Source organism: Myotis myotis, unplaced genomic scaffold, assembly GCF_014108235.1.
Source record: "Myotis myotis isolate mMyoMyo1 unplaced genomic scaffold, mMyoMyo1.p scaffold_m19_p_3, whole genome shotgun sequence".
NCBI lineage: Eukaryota > Metazoa > Chordata > Mammalia > Chiroptera > Vespertilionidae > Myotis > Myotis myotis.
Genome location: NW_023416335.1, coordinates 120,724,164 through 120,737,479, shown reverse-complemented (window position 1 = coordinate 120,737,479; position 13,316 = coordinate 120,724,164). Strand labels below are relative to the sequence as shown.

Here is a 13,316-nt window from a genome sequence, read left to right as displayed (position 1 = left end):
TGCCGATCATTGCCCTACACTGATCAAGTGACTCACAGGGCCTACAACGTGGTTTATACACACTTGCTTTCCTTCCAGGGTTCTGGAATTTTTGGATGTGTTAGGCAGGAGGTGCCTAGTTCGCAGCCCCCAATAAAAACCTTGAGCACTGACTCTCTAATGAGCTTCCTGGTAGGCAATACTTCACTGCTTGTCAATCTGATACTGAAGTAACTAAGTGCATAAGTGAGTGACTCCATTAAGAGAGGACTCTTGAAAGCTTATACCTGGTTTTCTCTGGACTTTGACCACACATCTTTTCCCTTTGCTAATTATACTTTGTACCCTTTTCACTGTAAAAATCATAGCCATGAGTCTTCCTAGAAAATCACTGAACCTGGAGATGGTCTTAGGAACCCCCAACACACGAGTGGTCATTATGTAAGGCCATGGCAAACATCCCAACATGATGTGATATGACCAAGACAAGGATGGTAGTAGTGGGAATGAAAAGAGGCCAATCCTATAAAAAATAATGAAAAATGAATTAACAGGATTCAATGATTTAATATGGAATGAGGATAAGAACAATATTCCCAAGGTTTTAAGTTCTATGCTATCTTTATTCCTCAAAAGCCCTGTTTATAGAACACACTGTATTCATAAGACAAATGTATTAACTTCAAAAGTATTTTTCCACTAAGCTATGACACCAGGGACGCATGCTATTAGATATCAAAAGGATAACTCATACAGAAGTTTAACACAAATGTACAATTCCTGGTGAAATACTAGTAGTTATCTATCTATTATTCTAGTAGAGTCACTTTCAGAGGAGAGTAACAAACTGACATAAAATAAAAGTATAAAAAGTCTGAAGATTTTATACACATTTTTCTAAGAAGTCCTTACAATCCTTTTGTGATAAATGGGTTCTCTTATTCTAACCTTCAACACAAAAACAGAATTCTTATCAGGTATAGAATCTTGTAAGTAATATACTCCCAGTTCTGTTTTAAAGGATTGTGTAATTATATATGCATGATATATAACTGCTTGTATAGATATACTATATCTGAAAGGATATACTAGAAGATGAAATAGAATCTTCCTCTGTCAAATTGTAAATTTGGGTGGGAGGGAAACTTTTTAATTGTAAAAGACTTTCAGAAGGGGTTGGCCCAATTCCTCGTCACAGAAAATAAGGATAATTTGGAGAAAATTATCAAAATAAGCATTTTAAAGAACTAGAAATTGACCAAAGGCAAAAACAAATTGAAAAGCATTTGCTCTTGAAAAACAAAAGAAGACTCAATAAAAACATTCCCAGATAAGCAAAGACTACAAGAATTCATTGCTAGCAGACCTGCACTATAAATAAATGTAGTCCTCCAGGTCAGAAGCAAATGACTCCAAATAGTAACTTTGATCTACAAGAATGAAGAGTCCTGGCTGGTGTGGCTCAGTTGGTTGGGCATCGTCCCATGCACAGAAAAGTTGCTGGTTTGATTCCTGGTCAGGGAACATGCTTAAGTTGCGGGCTCAATCCTCAACAGGGGGGTGTGCAAGAGGCATCTGAATGATGTTTCTCTCTCTTTCTCTCTCTAAAAAAATCAATAAAAAAGTCTTTTTTTAAAAATGAATGAATGAAGAGAACCAGAAATAGTAAATATCTCAGTAGATATGTAAAGAAGCGTATTTCTTCTCTTACTTTAAAAAAGAAAGGTTGTTTAAAGCAATAATTATATTGCTGTGTTGTGTTTATACACTATGTACATACAATATACAACACACAAAAGAGAGCAGGAAATGAAGAGACACTGTTTCAAAGTTGCTATGTTTATCAGAATTAAGTCAATATGAACATGAAGTAGGTTGTGATAAGTTAAAGATGTACAGTGTCAAAGTTTAAAAAGAAAAAAAAACCTACATATTGTAATTCTTAGAATCAGTAACTCAAAATATATAGCCAAAAAAACCCCAAAGGAATTAAAATGGTATTATGAAAAATATCTGCTCAACACAAAAATAATCATAAAGGAGAAACAGGAACAAAAAGACAGCATACATAGAAAGTAGCAAGATGGCAGACCATAAATAAACCATGTCCAAAACAACAAGAAAGCCCACTGCATGGGAGAACATATTTGCCAGTGTTATCTCTGATAAGGGTTTAATGTCATACATACATTTACAGGGAGCTCATACAACTTAACAAAAGGAAGATAAACAATCCAATCAAAAAATGGGCAAAGGACCTAAATAGACACTTTTCAAAAGAGGACATATAGAAGGCCAAGAGACATATGAAAACATGCTTGAAGTCACTAATCATCCAAGAGATGCAAATCAAAACAACAATGAGGTACCATCTCACACCTGTCAGAATGGCTATCATCAACAAGTCAACAAAGGACAAGTGCTGGCGAGGATGCAGAGAAAAAGGAACCCTCCTGTACTGCTGATGGGAATGCAGACTGATGCAGCCACTATGGAGAACAGTATGGAGTTCCCTCAAAAAACTAAAAATGAAACTCCCATTTGACCCAGTGAACCCACTTCTAGGAATATATCCCAAGAAAACAGAAACACCAATCAGAAAGGATATACGCACCCCTATGTTCATAGCAGCACAATTTACAATAGCTAAGATTTGGAAACAGCCTAAGTGCCCATCAGCAGATGAGTGTATTAAAAAATGGCGGTACATCTATACAATGGAATACTACGCTGCTGTAAAAAGGAAGGAATTCCTACCATTTGCAACAGCATGGATGGACCTAGAGAGCATTATGCTAAGCAAAATAAGCCAGTCAGAGAAAGATAAATATCACATGATGTCACTCATTTGTGGAATATAATGAACAACATAAACTGATGCACAAAAACAGATCCAGAGTCAGAGAAGCATCTATCAGACCATCAAAACTCAGAGGGAAGGCAGGGGAGGGTGGGGGGAAGGGGGAGAGATCATCCAAAGGACTTGTATTCATGCATATAAGCATAACCAATGGACACAGACACTGGGGGGGGTGAGGGCATGAGCGAGGGGCATTTGGGGGGCAGTGGGGGGGATAAGGACACATATGTAATACCTTAATCAATAAAGAAAAAAAAATATATTTAAAAAAGTGAAAAAATAATTTAAAAAAAACCCATGTCAATAATTACATTAAATGTAAAATGGACTAAACACTCCACAATAAAAAGACCACATCAGACTAGATTTCAAGATCCAATCACATGCTGGCTACAAGAAAGATGGCTTACAATAAAAGAAATAAAAGATACACCATGTAAATAGTATAAGAGAGCTGAAGTGGCCTGTCATGGCTCAGTGGCTGAGCTTCATCCTATGAACCAGGAAGTCACGGTTCTATTCCCGGTCAGGGCACATGCTCGGGTTGTGGGCTCTATCCTGTGGGGGGCGGGGGGGCACGCACGCATGCAGGAGGCAGCTGATCAATGATTCTCTTTCATCATTGACATTTCTATCTCTTTTTCCCTCTCCCTTCCTTTATGAAATCAATAAAAATATATTTTAAACACACAGAGAGAGCTGAACTACACTTTTCATTGTAAATCCTTCTGCACGATGTAACTTTAAAAAAAAACTCTGTATAACTCTTTTAATAGGAGATAAAACTTCTACTTACTGCCAATTACAGAGGGAAAGTGACAAGGACAAAAGTAGAGAGAAAAGGAAATAAATGATCATCTTAATTCAGCTGTCTACATAGAGGTCATCTCCTATGTGATGGGACTTTATTATGTTATAATTTAAATGCATATTTGAAATCCTATCTCCTCAGGCATTGAAGGAAACTAAATAGCAGACCTATCTATGAAAATTATTTTTAAAAATCTTAAATCACCATCTAGATTTTCAAACAGAAAGGTAAAATTATTTAAATGGGGTTGAAGTTTTAAACTAGTTGAATTGGTTTTTATTTTTATTTCTTCTACTGTGTAGAAGCAGCCTACGGGCAAAGGTCAGGTCATGGTTGAAGGCCACAGATTTGCTCTGGCATGAGCACTATGAGACTCAGGGGATGGGCCAGCCATAAATCCTAACCCATGCATTTAAATTGGTTTTGAAATGCAAAGTTAATTAATATTTAAAGGTACTTTGAATTTTTTTTAACTGAAGAGTATATTGTCCAAATCTTACATATTTAATATTTTAAACAAACATGGTCCCTTATGATTAATGAGAAAGCTAGTTTTCTACTATGCAAAGAACTAATCAGCTAGGGGTGAGGAGAAATTTAGACTACTATCTGTTATGTACCTCTTCTTCTGGCAGCATCTTTCTCCGACCATCCTTTACAGGAAATCCACTTCCAAAGTCTTTTGAGGAAATATCAGCTCCATACTCTACAATAACATCTTCTTCAATGCTGCTCACCAGCCGCCAAAATTCCTTTTCTACTAGTTCTGTGGGAACCATCTACACAAGGAAAACAAAAATTATATATTACTAACTCGCTATAACCAGAATACACTATAACATTAATACACAGGTCAAGTTTAACACAAACCCATGATAAAATAGACAACCTTATTCTGTCCCAGAGCTAAAAACACTGGGTCCTAGCCTTTTCCACTGAGGATAGGAAAAAACAAAAGACAACTTAAATGTCCAGAAAAACATAGTGAACTCGAACTGCCTTTTTTTGCAAGCTGCTTCCTAAGAAGACTAAAGACCTAGGCCATCAAAGAGGAAAAAGGAAACACAAAAATCAAGGCTTAATTTTAAGAGCTTTGGCAAATTTTTTTTATAGGGATTTTCAAAAGCCCAAGATCCCACCTGGCCAATGTGGTTCACTGGTTGAGCATCAACTCAGGAACCAAGAGGTCACAGTTCAATTCCCAGTCAGGGTACAGGCCTGGGTTGCAGCCTCGATCCCCGGGGGAGTGGGGGCGGGGGGGGAGAGGGCTCATGCAAGGAGGCAGCATTGATGTTTCTATCTCTCTATCCCTCTCCCTTCCTCTCTCTCTAAAAATCAATTATAACATTTTTTTAAAAAGTCCAAGATTCCCTAGGAAAAGAAGCAAAGCTTATATTACAAATAACTAAACAAAAGCAGCAACTACCACATACTTCATGCTTTTCTATAAGGATTACTCACGGAGGGCTAGTAAACCATTTGAAGATCAAAGTATTTTTCTTAACAGGTGAGTGCACACTGCCACATTAGTGAGTGAAAGAAACTGAAACAGATGCGAGGTCCCTAGTCTTTAGATGTGGTGGTCTATCATCTTTTACATGCTGTCCCTGTTTTCTACAAAATAACATAACTAGAAAGCAAACCAAAAGCTTTGGACTTCATACCTTCCCAACTGACAAAATATACTCACATGGACTGGCATATTGAAATAGTCAGACTTAAAATTATCTGCCATCTCTCCAAAGCTCTGAAGTGTATACTCTCGTACAGCTTGTTCAAATCCAAAGGCTTCTCGAGGTTTATTACATTCCTGGGAAGAAAAAAAATATCTAAGATTAACTCACAGAAACAGAACTGAACAAAGTATTATGGTTCTCAGATACTACCTTCGTTGATCATTTCCCTAGGTAAAGCTAATCCAATCAACCGAAACAAAACAAGTGTTAATTACTTTCGATATGGAATTAGGAGATAATGTTCTAGATAGAACCTCACCTGCACTTTTCGCAGTCTTCCAGTAGGAAAGTGGTAATAAGACACATTTAAACTTTGGAGTTGGCATTAAGCTCTGGCACTATGACAGACACCAATAGGACTACTCATCTGCATCAAGCCTAGGGATGCCTATCATTCTCAGTATATTAGTGCATCTAGCTGTAGAGTATATAAATGTTCATGGGAAGGAGAGATGATGGATAAAGGTGTATCCACTGGATTGCTAGAATATCTAGCTAGAATGTTTTTTTCAACTATCAATCACCATTACAAATTTCACACAAATACTCAGCGTAGAATTGCTTCTGAACCATCTAACCTATTTGAGATGAATAAGTAATAATTCAAAGGCCATAAAAGACCTCTGAATACATCTAGATACACCCAGCCAACTCCTTTCCTTCAATAGGCTATCATATTTTGTTAAAATAAGTAAACAGACTAAGCATTTCATGACAATGACATCAATATAATCTTCCAATATGAATAATTTACACAATCAAATCAAAATTTAAACAAGCTAACAGTTTATTTGGTAGCATGAAAACTGAATGCATAATACCTGTTTTAGAGTTTCATGTCTGGTGTGTTGTTGTTTTTTAATTAAAAAAAGAAAAATAGGTTGAAACGGCCCCGGTGAGGTTGGGACGGCACCAGTGAGGTTGAAACAGCCTCGGTGAGGTAGGGACGGCCCCGGTGAGGTTGAAGCGGCCCCAGGGAGGTCGAGGCGGCCCCAGCGAGGTTGAATCGACCCCGGTGACGTCGGGATGGCCCCAGTGAGCTTAAAACAGCCCCGGTGAGGTAGGGACGGACCCGGTGAGGTTGGGACTGCTCCAGTGAGGTTGGGACAGATAATGGGGACCAGTATAGACTGATGAACAGCGGTAGATGCAGAGGCAGAGCAACATTGAATAGACTGTCAAACTACAGTGGAAAGCCTGGGGAGGGTTTGGGGGGGGGGGATTAAGAGATCAACCGAAGGACTTATATTCAGGCATATAAGATTAACCAATGGACAAAAGACACCGGGGGGTGGGGGGGACGGGTGGTGGCTGGGGGGAATGTCAAGGGGGGGGGGGGGGAGGAGACATATGTAATTCTCTTTGTAATACTTTAAGAAATAAAAATTATTTAAAAAAATAATAAAAAATAAAAACTACTGAAAATAAAAATAAATAAAAAAAGAAAAATATCCTTAGCTGGTTTAGCTCACTGGACAGAGCGTCAGCCTGTAGACTGAAGAGTCCTAGGTTTGATTCCAGTCAAGGGCACGTGCCCAGATTGTGGGCTCGATCCCCAGTAGGGGGCATGCAGGAGGCAGCCGATCAATGATTTTGTCTCATCACTGATGTTTCTATCTCTCTCGCCCTCTCCCTTCCTCTCTGAAATCAATGAAAAAATATATATATATATATTTTTTAAATATATTTTATTGATTTTTCACAGAGAGGAAGGGAGAGAGATAGAAAGTTAGAAACATCGATGAGAGAGAAACATCGATCACCTGCCTCCTGCACATCTCCCACTGGGGATGTGCCCGCAACCCAGGTACATGCCCTTGACCGGAATCGAACCCGGGACCTTTCAGTCCGCAGGCCGACGCTCTATCCACTGAGCCAAACCGGTTTCGGCGAAAAAATATATATTTTTTAAAAATAAATAAAAAAAGAAAAATAGAGTATTATGCTAAGCAAAGTAAGCCAGTCAGAGAAAGACAAGTATCACATAATCTCACTCATATGTGGACTCTAATGAACAAAATAAACTGAACAAAATAGATCCAGAGACATAGAAGCATGGAATAGACCAGTGATGGCAAACCTTTTGAGCTCAGCATGTCAGAATTTTGAAAAACCCTAACTTAACTCTGGTGCTGTGTCACATATAGAAATTTTTTGGTATTTGCAACCATAGTAAAACAAAGACTTATATTTTTGATATTTATTTTATATATTTAAATGCCATTTAACAAAGAAAAATCAACCAAAAAAAATGAGTTCGCGTGTCAGAGGTGAATTGGTTTTGAAATGCAAAGCTAATTAATAGGTTCATAGGTTCACCATCACTGGAATAGACTGTGGAACCTCAGAGTGGGTGGGAAGAGGTCAACCAAAGAACTTGTATGCATATATGTATAACCCATGGACACAGATAATAGGGTGGTGAAGGCCTGGGGCGAGGGATGGGGGCAGACTAGAAGGGGTCAATGAGGGAAAAAGGGGACCTATGTAATACTTTCAACAATAAAGATTAAAATAAAAAAACACAAAATAAAATAAAAAAGAAAACAAAATAACCTACAGCCTTTATTTTTATTGTTTTCTAGGAATATGAAAATTCTGAGCAAAAGTTTCATTCATCTGCAGCAATAAACAGAACTGTTGAACCATAGTCAGAAAAAAAACTTTGAAAAGCAAGCTGTCACAATACAATTTTTACAGTTCCATTCAATATCTCTCTTTAAAAATCCTGGTGATTTTAACAGTAAAGAACAAAAACAGAATGGAAGAAGCTTTTGGGAATGTGTTTACTATATGTGTGTATGCATGTGTTATTGTTCTTAGTTTAAAAAGAATCTGTAGGAGGAGAACCAAGATGGTGGCATAGGTAAACACTGGAGATTGCTGCCTCGCACATCCACTTCAAAAATACAACTAAAAGACGGAACGGACAACATCCAGAACCACAGGAAGGCTGGCTGAGTGGAAATTCTACAACTAGAAGGAAAGAGAAAAGCATACCGAGACTCAGGAGGAGGTGCGGTGCAGAAGTAAATTACAAAGGTGAGGAGGTGCATGCAGAGAGGCCTGGCGGCTGAGGTCACGACTGTCTTTTTCAATCAGGAGGGAGTCTCAAGCTCTGAGCTCCAGTTCCGGGCGAGTCTCTGGGGACCCAGACGGGAGAAACGGGACTGTCTGGCATCAGTCAGAAATCGAGGGCAGCTTTCTCTCGGAGGCACTCGCAGCGATTGCCGGGGCCTCTGAGAAGAGGAACGAGAGCAGCCATACTTCTCGCTCTGCCCGCCCTGTTGATACCCTGGGACCCTGCCCCGCCCAAGCCCTGCATGAGGCTTTTGCATATGAAAGGCCCGGCCCTTTGTAATCTGAAAATTACTTCACAAACTGCAGCTGCCCCAAGACCCCAGGGTAACTTGCATTGCTTTACAGCTGGCTCCTGCTAGGTAGCCTCAGGCAGAGGCTAGATTAGCACCTCCTTAGATCCAAGATGCAGTGTACCCAGTGGTCAGAGTGGGACTACACAATTATAACTCCGCAGATCCATAAGGGACACACTCAGGGGGCAGACTCAGTGAGCACCAAAGCCCCACTGAAGCAAGTCTTGCCCCAGAAGGGTGTCTTCAGACAGAAGTTCTCCCACCATAGACACAGCTGATTCTCACAGCCAATTGGCCTGGAGGTCAAATCCTCCCAGTGTTACCTACAACAATCAAGGCTTAACTACAACAAGACTGCACAAAGCCCACAAGGGGGTGCACCAAGGCTGTCTACCTCAGGTAATTGGGGAGGCTGAGCCACCGGGCCCTAGAGGACACTTAGCACAGAAAACCACTCTACCAACACAGGGAAGCATAAAAAATGTGGAGACAAAGAAACAGGACACAAATGACAGAAATGGAGGAAAGCAAACTACTGGATATAGAGTTCAAAACCACACTTTTAAGGTTTTTCAAGAACTTTCTAGAAACCGCCAATAAATGCAGTGAGAGCCTCAAGAAATCTAGTGAGACCCTCTATGTTGTGATAACGGACCAACTAGAAATTAAGCATACATTGACTGAAATAAAGGATATTATACAGACTCCCAACAGCAGACCAGAGGAGCGCAAGAATCAAGTCAAAGATTTGAAATGCAAAGAAGGAAAAAACACCCAACCAGAAAAGCAAAATGAAAAAAGAATCCAAAAATATGAAGATAGTGTAAGGAGCCTCTGGGACAACTTCAAGTGTACCAACGTCAGAATTATAGGGGTGCCAGAAGAAGAGAGAGAGCAAGATATTGAAAACTTAGTTGAAGAAATAATGACAGAAAACTTCCCCTTCCTGGTGAAAGAAATAGACTTACAACTCCAGGAAGCACAGAGAACCCCAAACAAAAGGAATCCAAAGAGGACCACACCAAGACACATCATAATTAAAATGCCAAGAGCAAAAGACAAAGAGAGAATCTTAAAAGCAGCAAGAGAAAGAAACTCAGTTACCTACAAGGGAATACCCATATGCTTGTCAGTTGATTTCTCAACAGAAACTTTGCAGGCCAGAAGGGAGTGGCAAGAAATATTCAAAGTGATGAATGCCAAGAACCTACAACCAAGATTACTTTATTCAGCAAAGCTATCATTCAGAATTGAAGGTCAGATAAAGAGCTTCACAGATAAGGAAAAGCTAAAGGAGTTCATCACCACCAAACCAGTATTATATGAAATGCTGAACGGTATCCTTTAAGAAGAAGAAGAAAAAGGTAAAGATACAAATTATGAACAACAAATACACATCTATCAACAAGTGAATATAAAAATTAAGTGAATAAATAATCTGATGAACAGGATGAACTGATGATTATAACAGAATCAGGGGCATTGAAAGGGACTGACTATTCTTGGGGGGGGAAAGGGGTGTGGGGGATGCGGGAAGAGACTGGACAAAAATCGTGCACCTATGGATGAGGACAGTGGGTGGGGAGTGAGGGCAGAGGGTGAAGTGGGAACTGGGAGTAGGGGAGTTATGGGGGGAAAAAAGAGGAACAAATGTAATAATCTGAACAATAAAGATTTAATTTTTAAAAAAAATTAAAAAATAAAATAAAATAAAAAGAATCTGTAAATTGTACCTCAGCAACGCATTTAGGACACCTCCAATCTCCTTTGGGCACATCAGGTAGTGGGGGAATTAAACAAAATGTATGATAGCTGTCATCACATCCATCACACAAAAGCAATTTATCTTCATTATTTCCCCGACCACAAAACATACAAACATAGAGATCAACCTGTTAAAAAACAAAGTAAAATAAAAGTCTATTTTCCATAATAATTAACATTAAATTTTTACCAGGAACTCCTTAATTGAAACAAAATAATGTATACTAATAAAAAGTAAATACAACTTAAATCCTGAATATTTAAATAATTGTTCTTAAATAGCTTTTCATAAAATGTCCTAAATTTCCTTAGAGCTTCTATGGGAAAGTTAATAAGAGCATATTAAGTTATTAGAATAAAGAAAAAAAAAGACTACATATCTAGGGTACTTGAAAGTCAATTTATAGAAATAAAATATACCATGTCATCCTTCCTATAAACAAATACCGTTAGAGAATGAATACTGAGCCCTGTCTATAATACAGCTCAAGGATTTACAGATTCATATTCATTCTCTTACTTAGTTACTCACAAGTCTATGACTTATGGAAATAGTCTATGTATATGGAACAAAGTAAGATCAGCATTACATAACCAAAGATGCAACTTCAGGTTCACCATTAAGTCTTCTAACCAAATTAATTAACTAAATGGAATGCTAAGATATTAGAGCAAGGTAAAAAGTGCAAAACTAAATAAAAGTAAATCCTTTCCCTCCTGACACATCTCAGAACACTTACAAAGTTAACAGAGAGAGTTCCTTTCCGTTGTCTCATTTGCATGTTAAATGCGTCTGACCTGTTGGTAACTTTTCGTCTTCGGGAGACCTCATCTTAAAATAAAAATAGTTATATAATAATAGCAAAAACTAATGTTGAGAGCTTACTCTGGACCAGACACTATTTAAAATTATTTAAATTAGTTAAAATCTCACAACACTATGAGGTAAAAAACTATTATCCCCCATTGAAGATAAAGAATCTGAAGTACAAAGAAGTTACATAACTTGTCCAAAATCACACAGCCAGTCAATGGCAGATTGGGATTCCAATCCAGGCAATCATACTCCAGAGATCTTAAGTACTAATTCTATACTGACTATATGAAGTATTTATCATATACTTCATATGCAATAATTTGAGACTAGTTTTATGATCACTGCCAGGTAATACAATAATTAAAAGAATGGAAAAGATAATCAAAATGCTTAATTCTTAAAACATTATCATGTATTGTCCTATCACACTGAACTTTTTCAGAGTGATCCTCCAGAGTTCAGTCCACAATCTGAATTATGAGTTAATTAATAATATCATAAAATGTATAGTTAATATGATTTGTGATTATAGTATTTCATTAAATTCTTACACATTAAAAATAGATCCAATGCAATCTTTGTTAAATTGAGTTTTCAAACTGACATGTACCTACAGGTAAAGATGGAACTTGATCTTTGTATTAGTAATTTTACTAATTAAAAGTTTCAAACATGCTAACCTGAGATTAACAGGCTTTCCTCAAAGAGTTTATTTAAATGAAGTGTAATAATATACCACGGCTTACAGAAAAATATCAAAATTATAGTTCGAATATAAGTCATAAGTTCTCCCCACTATCTTTTGATACTAAAGGCCAGAGAATCCTCTATTTCTCTTAGAATTTAAAAGTTATAAGACTTAGACCACCAGGTGAGAACCATTAATTTCACCATTCTCTCATAAACTAGCCTTTAGAAACTACAATAAATCTCTGTGCCACATATTAAAACATGGAGGAAAATTTCTCTCCCAAAATATTACAAAAAATTCAACCTAATATGGCTCCTCACACCTTAAATTTAAGATCTGACACAAAAAAAGATTTCTCTAGGAACCAAGTTGTAAGTTTACAAGTCTTAGGAAAATCCCAAGGCAGACTGCAATTCAAATATCATTTGAATCTTGCTATAACCACACTGTTATACCTTATTTGTTTTCATGACCAAACAATAGATTTTTACCTTCTTTATCTTTTGCTCCCATTGCCAGGCCCACGACCTTAGGCCCAGCCCCAAAAATTCGAAGTTTCTTCAGTTCTGTGTTTCTATTCACATCTCCAGATTCTGACTAAAAATAAAAAATGAGACATGTTAGTCTAGTTATTCTGTCTATTCTGATTCACACATTTATTTCTTATCAAAGAAATAAAGCTTCAAGGTCCTCTTCAAAATGAAGAAAAAAATTATTTAATTTCTTCTCTAATTCCAATCACTGCCTCATTACAACAGTTAAGCACTCATCATCAAAACACTATGCAACACCTAGATTCCTTTCCACAAAAGAAAGTTTATCTTTCATAAAAGCACAGTTGTCAATTAGGTTCTGTCCAGAGACAGACAGTAGTGGTAATAACTGGTTATAATATAGATAATAACTCCATAGTAAGCCCCACTTCTAACTTGCTAAGAACACCAACTCTGATAGGAAGCAAAATGCCTATCCCAACAGATGAATATAAACGTTGTAAGCCAATTATGTCAATGCCATTTCTCTTTGTTGGTGATGACCTAGCTAGGGATGGGAATGTTATCTTGGTCTAGCCAGTAAGACAGAAGGAAAATCTACTGGAAGCCTCTGGGAAAGATTTTCATCCTATATAATAAAAGCCTAATATGCAAATTGTCTCCTCAGGCAGTCATTGGACCGGGAGTTCGACCAGGAGACCAGGAGTTTGACTGCTCACTATGACGTGCGCTGATCACCAGGGGGCGACGCGGAACATGGCAGGGGTCAGCGACGCAGTACTGGCAGCGT

General features: G+C 37.9%; 1 protein-coding gene across 8 annotated transcripts in view; it reads right to left on the bottom strand.

Moving 5' to 3' along the window:
- The window catches only part of KDM5A (lysine demethylase 5A), a 103,311-nt gene that overhangs the window by 61,189 nt on the left and 28,806 nt on the right, over positions 1 to 13,316 (bottom strand). For 7 of the 8 annotated variants that reach the window (XM_036301551.1, XM_036301547.1, XM_036301549.1 and 4 more), the window contains 5 exons: positions 12,524 to 12,629; positions 11,265 to 11,356; positions 10,494 to 10,652; positions 5,341 to 5,460; positions 4,271 to 4,429 (listed from right to left, as the gene is read on the bottom strand). In XM_036301551.1, the coding sequence (XP_036157444.1) occupies positions 4,271 to 4,429; positions 5,341 to 5,460; positions 10,494 to 10,652; positions 11,265 to 11,356; positions 12,524 to 12,629 (636 nt within the window). Of the gene's footprint in view, positions 1 to 4,270; positions 4,430 to 5,340; positions 5,461 to 10,493; positions 10,653 to 11,264; positions 11,357 to 12,523; positions 12,630 to 13,316 lie in introns of those variants that run through there. The other variant, XM_036301553.1, reaches the window with a different exon arrangement.